This window comes from Megascapheus bottae, chromosome 10 (genome assembly GCF_031878675.1).
Source record: "Megascapheus bottae isolate mThoBot1 chromosome 10, mThoBot2.hap1, whole genome shotgun sequence".
Classification (NCBI taxonomy): Eukaryota; Metazoa; Chordata; class Mammalia; order Rodentia; family Geomyidae; genus Megascapheus; species Megascapheus bottae.
Genome location: NC_143518.1, coordinates 57,794,658 through 57,805,556, shown reverse-complemented (window position 1 = coordinate 57,805,556; position 10,899 = coordinate 57,794,658). Strand labels below are relative to the sequence as shown.

At 53.7% G+C, this 10,899-nt stretch overlaps 1 protein-coding gene across 1 annotated transcript in view; it reads left to right on the top strand.

The window, feature by feature from the left end:
- The first annotated feature begins 2,887 nt into the window (after positions 1-2,887).
- The window catches only part of Lgr6 (leucine rich repeat containing G protein-coupled receptor 6), a 115,607-nt gene continuing 107,595 nt past the window's right edge, over positions 2,888-10,899 (top strand). Inside the window, exon 1 of the mRNA XM_090341423.1 lies at positions 2,888-2,993. Coding sequence (XP_090197549.1) covers positions 2,920-2,993 — 74 coding nt within the window. The 5' untranslated portion in view covers positions 2,888-2,919. The remainder of the gene's footprint in view (positions 2,994-10,899) is intronic.

Sequence of the window (10,899 nt, the reverse complement as noted above, 5' to 3'; positions counted from 1 at the left end):
TGTGGTCAAGTCTGAGGCTGTGGTCTGTCTGTCCATCCTCCAACATGCGGCCTCGTGGGCAAATACAGGGCAGGGCTGAGAGCTAGAGCCTGGGACACGCTGAGATGGCTGTGTCCTAGAGCTGGTGAGTGGCTGGCTGTCATCCCAGCGTCCTCCCACCTCCCAACACACACTGCTTGGACTTCTGGCTTCCTCAGGTCTTTATCCTATGATGCTAAGCCCAGGGTTCAAATCTCACTCGTGGTGTCCATTCTTATCCACCATCCCAAATGCACGAGGATTTATTTTGTTCCTCACTTCCCTTCTCCAGACCCCCCAGACATCTCTACCTGCGAGAGTCTTCAGGGACTGTCCTCACTCAGCAGATTTTTTTTTTTGTGGGAACTCCCCAGGTCAGGCCTACCAAGTCCTCCCTGCTCCTTTGTTTCTTCCTCTTTCCTCCCCTCTACATAGGAGCAGGTGGGAGAAAAAGAATGGAGTGGGAATATGGAAAAGGGAAAAACTAGGAGATCAGAAAAGAGTGGGGGTGTGACTGTCTGTCCCTGTCCTGGACACTTTTTTTGTCAGTTGTGGGTGGAGCTTGAACTCTGGGCCTGGGCACTGTCCCTAAGCTCTTTAGCTCAAGGCTACTGCTCTACCAGTTGAGCCACAGAGCCACTTCTCATTTTCTGGTTGTTAATTGGAGATAAGAGTCTCTCAGACTTTGGTGCCCAGGCTGGTCTTTTTTTCTTTCTTTCTTTCTTTCTTTCTTTCTTTCTTTCTTTCTTTCTTTCTGTCTCTTTCTTTCTTTCTTTCTTTCTTTCTTTCTTTCTTTCTTTCTTTCTTTCTTTCTTTCTTTCTTTCTTTGCCAGTCCTGGGCTTGAACTCGGGGCTTGGACACTGTCCTTGAGCTTTCTCAAGGCTAGCGTCCTACCACTTGAGCTGCAGCACCACTTCCAGCTTTTTCTGTGTATATGGTACTATGGAATCTAACCTAGGACTTCGTGCATGCTAGGCAAGCACTCTATCAGTAGGTCATACTCCTGGTCCCCTGCCTGGCTTTGAACCGCAATTCTTAGATCTCAGCTTCCTGAGTAGCTAGGATTATAGGCATGTGCCACCAGTACCCAGCTCTGTCTTTAAGACTGGATGGCACATGATAGAATATGATGTCGGATGGTTACATAAGTTCCTGCCTGTCTCCTGGACAGACAGCAAGGACTAGGAATCAGGATCCTGATGCTGGATACTGAGGGCTGTTGGTGAAAGGCCCTCGAAGACAGGGAAGCCTAGAAATATTAAGATAAAATTCCCTTCAGTGGATTTACACAGACAGACAAACAGACACAGACACACACACACACCCTGAATGGGGGAGATCAATTTTAGTTCCTAGTCATGCACAGAGTCAGAGGTCAAGACCTCAGGCTTGGTTTAAGAAGGGAAACAAAAGGCTAAAAGACTTGGCTCCACAAAGACCCTCCCAGGAGCCAACTTGAGACAACTCTGAGTCCAACCCAAGAGACTGCAGCAGGGCTCAGCCATGGCTTTCCAGCCTGGCCCCTCATTGGAGCAGTAAGAGTGGGGATGGGGTGTAGGACAGAGCCAGCCACAACCCACAATGGGCAATGCAGGCCTACCTGAGCTGGGCTCAGTGCATAGGGCTTCCCTGGCTGTGCAGGGCCATCTTGTGGCTCATCTGATTTTAGGGCCATGGCCTTGACTGATTCCTGGGGTCGGGGTTTGCTGACTTTTTGATCCAGCTATACAGCCTCCCTGGCCCTGGAGTGACAACAGAGGATGGAGATGGAGGAGAAAGTCCTCAGATATGAGAGTCCACTGTGGATGACCTGCACCTGCGGCACTGGGCCTCCAGGTGGCACGAGCGTGCTGACTTTCTGCCTGGCTGGGACAACCAGTTGGGTACTGCAGGCTCCCTGGGTCCTGGCAGCAGGAATCAAGGTGATCCTCAGGCCTTAAACCTGACTGTGAGGACAGACGTGCCTTTCTATCCATTGCACAACCCAGGGGGTGGAAATCCACAGCCTGGTCTTCCACACCAGGGCATTGTGTCCTCCCCTTCCCCCCTGTGGGACCCCATGCAGGGCCTTCTTTCTTTCCACTCCAGGAAACAGTTTGGAGGGCTGCTCTGCGCTCCAGCTCAGGGTGGAACCTGAATCGGTGACCTTGAGCAGATAGCTTCTTCTGGCTTTGGCAGATGGGTAGCTTCTCTTGGGTCTGGGTTTCTCCAGTGCCAGACCTGGTGGGGGGGGGGGCTGGGGCCTCTGGGAGCGCTGAGATCTCTCCCCCAGGGTCTCCTCCTCCTAGGCAAGAGGGGCTTCTCCCCCCGCCCCCCAGCTCAGGCTCGGGGCGCCCGATCCAACAAGTGCATGCCTGTGACATGCTGGGCGTCCTTGCTTTGGATTTCTTCGCTTTCTCTCCCCCCCCCCCGTCCCCCCCCCCCACCGCTTTTCCTGGATGAAATTCCTGCCAGCTGGGAGGGAAGGAGGGAAGCGAGCAGGGGAGCGAGGCGCAGCATCGAAAGTTTCCTTGACTCCTCCTCCGCCCGTGTCTCCCTCCCTTGCCAAGCCCAGCCAGTGAAACTGAATAAGGCAGATCGCTCACACAATGCCTGGCCGGCTCTGACGGCACGGTCCCCGCGCTGCGCCCCTGCTGCCGCCCGGCCCAGCAGCGCCCGCGGCCCGGTCCCCTCCGACGGGACCCGGAGACAGCCGCGTGGGCCCGCGCCCTGCCGCCCGCCCGCCCGCCAGGTGCCCCTGCAGTGTGGCCGCCCCGATGCTCCGCGCGCCCCGGCTCCCGGCGCTGTGGCTGTGCGCGGCCGCGGCGCTGTGCGCCTCCCCGGGCCACGCCGGCGGCCCCCAGCCCGGCCCGGGCCGCGCCACCTGCCCGGTCTCTTGCCACTGCCAGGAAGATGGTATCATGCTGTCGGCGGACTGCTCTGAGCTGGGGCTCTCCGTCGTGCCAGGAGACCTGGACGCCTTGACGGCGTACCTGTGAGTACTCGCCCGCCTGCGCCCAGTGCGCCCGCCCGGGACACCTGTCCGCGTGTCTCTGACCTGGGCATCTCAGCAAGGTTCAGGCTCCAGGGCTGGAGAGGGGAGAAGAGTCAGAGACTAAATAAAGCCCAGGCGAGCCATGAGCCTGGCTGCCCTTGCTTTTCTAGGCAGCAAGGTGGGTTCTGCACCCCAATACAGAGCGGGCGGGGAGGGTTCTGCAGCTCTTTGCCTCCTGCCTTGCCCAGCAGTTGCAGTGCCCAAGAAGGTCGTAGAGGGTCACCCTGGCTGCTCGGGTGGCCGAGGGGGGGAGAGGGCACCCGAAGGGCTAGAAATGGAGGGAATGGAGTGCGAAAGTACATGGAGCTAGGGTAGCCTTGGAGCGCTGTGTGTGTGTGTGTGCGTGTGTGTGGATTCACTCACTCTTGTCTTCTGGAAGGGGCCCTGCCAGCACCATGTCCTTTGCCTAAGCCTCCTGCCACCTCCCTAGGGGCCTCCCTGAAGCTATGTCCCAGGAGGCTGTGTTGGAGACACTAATTTGTGGCCAGGCCACCAGCCTGAAAACCAGAGAACAATTTTTAGAGTCTGGGTTGGGGTGAGCTGGCATGTGCAGGGGACCCCATGGGGGGCAGTTGTCTTGGGGAGGGCTCAGCCCCAAGACTGAGGCTCCTTACCACGTGGGCAGGATGAGGGGAGAGAATGTATTCTGGGTCAAATGCCCCCACCTGTCCTTGCCCAGGAAAGAGAAATCACCTGCCCAAGTGTCATCTGCCATCCTTTCCTCACGAGGAAGTAGAGCAGGAGGAACAGGGAGGGCGCCAAACTCACAGGAGACCCCCCCAGAGCTTCCCCAAACTTGAGAGAGGATCCTCATCACTTTGGAGTTCCAGGACAGAGGAGCTCTATGGAAGAGGGAACTGGCTTCATGGTTCAAGAGCCTGGCAACAGTGTATGAAAGTAGATGGCTTCCCCAGGGCAACCCCACTTTCATTTATTTAAGTTTTTGTGTGCCCATACTAGGGCTTGAACTTAGGGCCTCACGTTCTTGATTCATTTTTCACTTGAGCCACACCACCACTTCTGACTTTGGTAGTTAGTTGGCAATAAGAGTCTCACAGACTTTTCTGCCTGGACTAGCCTTGAACCTCAATGCTCAGATCTCAGCATCCTCAAGAAGATTATAGGTGTGAGCCACTAGTGCCTGGCTTACCAGTTTTATGTAGCAGGGGCACAGAACACTGCTTGAGCCGAAGCCTAGCTATTAATGGCTGGAAAGAGTTTGGAAATGACTCCTGTCAGGCCTGTGTTTGGGGAGCAGGAAGAAGACCAGTTGCCTGGGTTCAAGGGCCTGGTAGGGTTTTAGGACTTTCCAGGAGCTGTGAGGGCCAGCAATCTTTCCTACCATCCAAGTCTCCATACAATGGTCTCTGGTCTTTTGTCTGCTAGCATTTGAGAAAGGAGGTAGAGGGCTATTTTGGGGACTCCCATGCTACTATCTATGCCAATGGAAGATTGCCCACAGTTTGGATACAGTTCCACTGGATACATAAATGACTTTGGGGTTCAGTGGAGGTTATTTATTTATTTCCTGAGTCTCTCTGGAGCTTGAGAAAGCCCTGTGCTTCCAAGACTCAGAGAATGCTCCTGCCAGGGGGAGAGTGGCAGGTAGGCCTGGGTCCTAGGGTAAAACCAACCAAGTCTGGCGTTTTGGAGGCACCCTGACTCAGGCTGTCCCCTGTGGACAGTGCCTAGAGGGGCTTCTGCTGACCTTCCTGGCTTTCTGGAGGGGGCCCTCTCACTTTGTCTTCTCTGAAGAGGCATTTGGAGGTGGCTGGAGGCAGGGGCATTGAGAAGAGCCAGCTCAGGAAGGTGCTGGGCTCCTGTCTTGTGTGAGGGGCCTGCTGAGCCCACCTGAGGCTCCCTGGATTCCTCCACTCCACCCAGTACACATCCCCTGACAGCTGCTCTCCTGCCTTCCATGGCATAGCTGGATCTCAGTCCTGGGGAAAGCCAGTGAGCATCCCTTACGGACGAGTTCAAACCCCATGACTGCTCTAGGACCCGGTGCTGGCCTGTTCAATAAAGGTTACAAGACAGACTTCACTTATTCTAAGTCCTTCAGTGTATTCTCTCCCTCTCCCCCTTTCCCTCTGTCCCTCCCCCTGTCCCCCTCCCTCTCTATCTCCCTCTCCCTCTCTCCCTCTCTGTCCCTCTCTCTCCCTGTCTCTCTCTCTCCCTCTCTCCTCTCTCTCCTCTCTCTCTCTGCCTCTCTGCCTGGTGGAGGCGCTTTCTGTTCCCAGGCAGGTGGTCTGGGGAGACACAGTGTGAGGTGGTGTCTGGAGTAGCTGGCTGTGAAAGATCGAAGGCTCAGACACCGGTGCTTGCTTTCTTCATCCAGAGTGCCATGCAGACCCATGCTGGATGGCTTACTGCTGTCTTTGGAGTCCAACGCCTACAAGTCTGCCTGCCATGACCACTGGACTTGAGTGAAAGGGCAGGGGTGTGTGTGTAGATTCCAGGAACCGCTCCTTCCTCGCTGGTGCCCCAGGATGTCTAGAATGAACAAGATAGAGATAGGAAATTGAAGGGAGAGGGAGAAGGGTTGAGTTAGGTGCTGAGCATAACCATAAAGGGTTATGCCTTTGCTTCTTAGCTATAGGAACCTAGGCCAGTATATTGGCCCCCCAGTGACTCAGTTTCCTCATTTGCCTCAGAGAGTTGCTGTGTAGGCTCATGGAGGCAATGCTTATAGATAGTTTGACCTAGGTTTGGCCTTCGGGAGGAATTCAATGGGTGTTAACAAGGCTGGGATTAGGGAATCAGGGCCAGGAGGCATTTCTGGAGGTCTTCCTAGAGGAGCAAGTCTAGGAGTTAGCACTGGAAGCAGAGGTGCGACATCATCTATGAAAGACTGAGACAGGTGTGGAGCTGGCAAAGAGACCACGTGAGCTATACTGGAGACCCAAGAATGGCTGCTTCCTTCCTTCCTTCCTCCTTCCCTCCCTCCCTCCCTCCCTCCCTTCTTCTCTTCCTCTCTCTTTTCATTTCTCTCTCTCTGCCTCTTTCCCCATCTCTCTTTTCTTTCTTTTTTTTCTTTCTGGCCAGTGCAGTAGAGAACTCCATGGAAGGGAGGGGAGTGACTGAGGGAAGACCCCAGCCTAAATGGGTCCCTGCAGGGTGGGTGGATGAGGGAGCAGAGAGACACGCAGCCTTCTGTGGGGGAGAGCTGGTCCCAGGGAGGAGAGGATCCCCACACCAGGCTTCACTTCCCACCATGGGGCTTCTTGCCCAGTCCAGCCTCAGTTGCTTTTGCAAAAATGCTAAGAGCTGGCTCATTTCAGCTGGGCATGCGAAGTGTGGGGCTTCGAATCCCTAAGCCTCCCTTGCACTGGGAGGCCCCATGCCAGTCCTATGACTCCTCTAGAGTTCAGTGTCTCCATAGTTGGCTGAAAACTAGAAGGGGAGAGAGAGAGAGGGAGAGCTCCATCCTGAGGCTCATGCTGCTGCTGGCTCAGGACAGAGAAAGGCTCCCAGGACAGGGCCTGGCAGCCGCGCCAGCGGCGGGGAGGGACCCGGGAAATCCAGGTAGCACCCAGTCCGGAGCAGAGAGGAGAGGGTGAAGGAGGGGTGGTGTGATACCAGGAAATGGGGTCCTCAGGAGGGTCCTGTGCCAGCCTGACTCTGAGGGATGGGCCCATCCGGGGATAAGCCCGGGGGGTCGCCGGGGGAGAGAGAGTGTGTGAGGGAGCCAACACCCCAGTTCAAAGGAAAGACAGGAAACAGCCTTAGGCAAGAGTAAAAGGAAACCTCTGGGCTCTGGCAGCAGTGGGCATGAGGTGCGGCTGGGTGGGGCTGGCGGAGGAGAAGAAAGCCTGGCTCAGAGCAGAATTGGCCCCCCCTGCTTGCCCCCCCCACCTTCCTTCTTCCATAGGCTCTCACCCCTGATGGCCCCACGCTGCAGCCCGTGCCCCACCCTGCCCCAGGCCCACTGGGGACTGAGATAGACAGGACACCAGGACGGTGTCTGGTGTCTGACCAGGGGGGTTTTCGGCCATGGTAAACTGGTGGGCTCTGGAGCCTGGGTCTAAAGCCCTCTGCTGAGGAGCTTTATGTCTGGGGAAAATTACACCACCTTTCTACCACTCTTGATAGTGTGTGTGTGTGTGTATGTGTGTGTGTGCGTGTGTGTGCGTGTGCGTGCGTGCGTGCGTGTGCGCATGCTAGTACCAGGGCTTGGACTCAGGGCCTCATACTTTTGCTTGGCTTTTTTTGCTCAAGTCTTTTATTCTACCACTTGAACCAAACCTCGGTTACTAGCTTTTTGTTGGTTCATTGAAGAAAGCAGTCTCTCAGATTTGTCTTCTATATTCAGGCCTTAGCCGCCTGAGTAGCTAGGATTCCAGGCACGAGCCACCAGTGTCCTGCTTTTTTCTTCTTCATCTTAAAAATGGAAACCCTAAGAGTCTACCTGGAAGGGTTATACGGAGAAGCAGGGCACGCAAAGGAAAACAGTAGTCCTTTTCATACCATTAGTACTTAGAAACAGGACTGTTGAGATCGCTTTCCTTCATGCCTTCAACTACAAGTGCCCCACTAAGGCCCAGAAAGCCGGGGGGGGGGGGGTGGGTCTGGGATACCAGAGCTACATGCTCTGAAGCTCCATTAAATGGCTCTTCCTTCCTGCCTGCTTCCTCCATCGTCACAGGCAAAGAATCTTCTTCTAGTGACCTTACAGAAAATGGTTTTCCAGGGAGTCTGCGCTCCTGGGCTGGGCAGACAGAGGAACGGAACCCCTCATGGGGATGGTATGGAGAGATGTGGCCCACTGCCTGATGGGAGACTCCACGGAGGAAGGGTCTGGGCTCCTGGTTTCTCTCAAGGAAAGGCAGCTGGGGTGGGGTGTTCTGTTCCTGGTGTCACCACAGGGCCCCTGAGGGTCCTCTTCTGAGGTCACCTTAAGGAGCAGAACAGTCCTGCTGGGGTTATGGACACATTGGCGCAGGAGTTAGGTGTGGGCAAAAACTTTTTTTTTTTTTTTTTTTTGCCAGTCCTGGGCTTGAGCTCAGGGCCTGAACACTGTCCTTGGACTTTCTCAAGGCTAGAGCTCTACCACTTGAGCCTCAGCACCACTTCCGGCTTTTTTCTATGTATGTGGTACCGAGGAATCGAACCCAGGTCTTCGTGCATGCTAGGCAAGCACTTTAACCACTAGGCCAAACTCCCAGCCCGTGGGCAAAAACTTTCTACCTTCTCATCCCTACTGGATAAAATGTTGTGGCCAGACATATTGGCGTTGGAGCTCGCAGAATCGTAGGCGTGCCTTTGTGTTGACTAATCTAGTGTCAAAAAAGCAAAGGGGTGCGCCTTAGTTTCGAACAAGAACTCAGGTCTCTCCTGTCACCCTTCAGACGTGGGAGAACAGGTCCCCAGAGGGGAAAAATACCCAGTGGCCAAACTTGGTCAGTGAACAGAGAGTTATTTTGGAAGCAGTGAAAGGACATGGAATGGGGGGAGAGCTCAGAAGTTGGCACTGTGCCCCTCCAGAGCCCTGCCAGGGCAGGCCACGACGGGCTGGCATCAGGCAGGTGGGGGCTGGGCGGCTGCTCAGCAACAAGGTAACTCCAGCACTGGGATTTCCTTTGTGTCCCCTCCTGGCTTGCTCTTGTCTACCACCATCTTGTTTCTTTTTCTTTTTTCTTCAAGTCTTCTGAAAAGGACTCGTGTCTTTTATTTTAAAATCTTCCAAATCCGGGGTGGATCCAAGGTCCCTGGATTAATCAGTGGTTGGGAATCTGTGGTTTGCTCTCTGCCTCTTTTGTCTGCTATGGAGTTGAAGTTTTTATTTTCTGGACTGTGACTTTCCAAGCACCAGCTTTGTCCATTCTTGAGACCCCAAGAGGTCCCAAGAGATCAAATCTAGGCACTTGCCACCACCTTGTTATGTTAACCAATCACAGTAATAGCTGGTGCTTAGTGATTGCCATGCAGCATGGGCAGTATTCAAGCATCTACATCCTCTCCTAAACCTTGAGAGAGAGGCGTTAGACCCATCTGCCAGATGAGGAAACCAAGACTTTTAGATGCTAAGGAGCTTGCCAAATACTACCAGCTGGTACTTGGTGCTGCTGAGATTTCAGCCAAGAGAGCTTTCCTCCTAGTAAGCTTGGGTCCTGCGTTCAGGGGTCGGACACAGATGCAGGACTGGACCACCCTGCCCTCTTACCTGCCAGCTAAGGCAGAGATTCAACTGTCTGTCTGATGGTGAAGGTGTTAGGGCTCGACAACGAAGCTAGGGACTCTGGCTGGGGAGGGTGAGGGAATCCTTAAGCAGGGTGCTTTTTGTCAGTGTTGTTGCTGAAGACCTACTGTGTCCTGGGTGAGGCAATCAGAGGAATGTACTGAGAATAGGGAGGACACTCCAGGTATGTGAAAAGTGTTCCCTTGTGCTGGGAGCACCTGGGAAGAAACAACCACGAGGTCAACAATTGTTCAGGGAAGATTTTAGCTAGAGGCATTCAGGGGGACCCTCTGGGACCTACACAGGGCTTTGGACATTCATATATATATATATATATATATATATCTTTTTTATAGTACTGGAGTTTGAACTCAGAGCCTGCAAATACAAAGTCCTTTACGAATTGGTTATTTATTTTTTTGTTGGTTGTGAGGCTTGAACTCTGGGCCTGGGCGCTGTCCATGAGCTCTTCAGCTTAAGGCTACTGCCCTACCTCTTGAGCCACAGCACCACTTCTGGTTTTCTGGTAGTTAATTGGAGATAAGAGTCTCATGGACTTCAGTGCCTGGGCTGGCTTTGAACTGCAATCCTCAGATCTCAGCCTCCTGAGTAGCCAGGATTAACAGGTGTGAGCCATTAGCTTGGCACCATCTTGACAGGATATTCTAGAGCAGAGCTTTCTCCCATTTCCTCTTCATTAAAACAACAACAACAAAAACAAAAACTATCAGCAGGGACAAATCAACTGGACTACTCAGGTCAAAGGTGTTTGGCCAACTGCAGGCAACATGTGATCCCCTGGGGTTGTCCCCTGAGGACACCCCATCTCTGTACACCTGGAAGCAATACTGGGGAGGAAAGAGCCCATCTTTGCTGCCAAGCAAAGTCTTGGCAAGAGCTGGAGTGTTTCTTTACCTCTTTCAGCTTCTTTATTTTGAAAGGAGTCAGTGGCTCGATGCTTATAATCTTAGCTACGCAAGAGGCTGAGATCTGAGGATCATGATTCAAAGCCACCCTGGCAGACAAATCTGCAAGACTCTTCTCTCCAACCTCTGATGCCAGAACTGGAGAACATTAGCCTTGAGCGAAACAGCGGAGCAAGAACACAAAGCTCCGAGGAGAAGTCCCAATTCAGGCACACACATTATACAGCTATATTTCTTATCAATATCTGTTACCAAACTCTCAGACAGATGGTGTGCATGCTGGGGTGTGTGGCAGGAAGGAGTGTCTTCCATGGTGCTAGTGGGCTCTGGAGGTAGTTGCCAGGCTCAAGGCCAAAGCCAATGGGTTGATGGAGGGGGGAGAGGGAGGAGTAGTGATTGGAGCCACCAGTATCACCTGGAAGCACCCCAGCCAGGTACATTGCTGAGCTGTGGGGCAGAGGAGAGCTAACTTTCATGGAGAAATACACAGGGGAGCCAGGGAAATGGGACCCAGTAAAGCAAGGTTCATTCCAACTCCTGGTGTGCCTTGCAATTTGAATTGTTCTCCTACCTGAGTTTTCATTGGTTCCTGGCATACAGGCAAAAAAAGGCTTTTACCACATTTTATAGGAAAGAGGCGGCCCAGGCTGCTCCTCCCAGGGTATCCTCCTCTCCATTGGTCTCTAGCCTCATTCCCTCTGGTTCAGAGTCCATGTGAATGTAGGGACTGAACATTCATTCC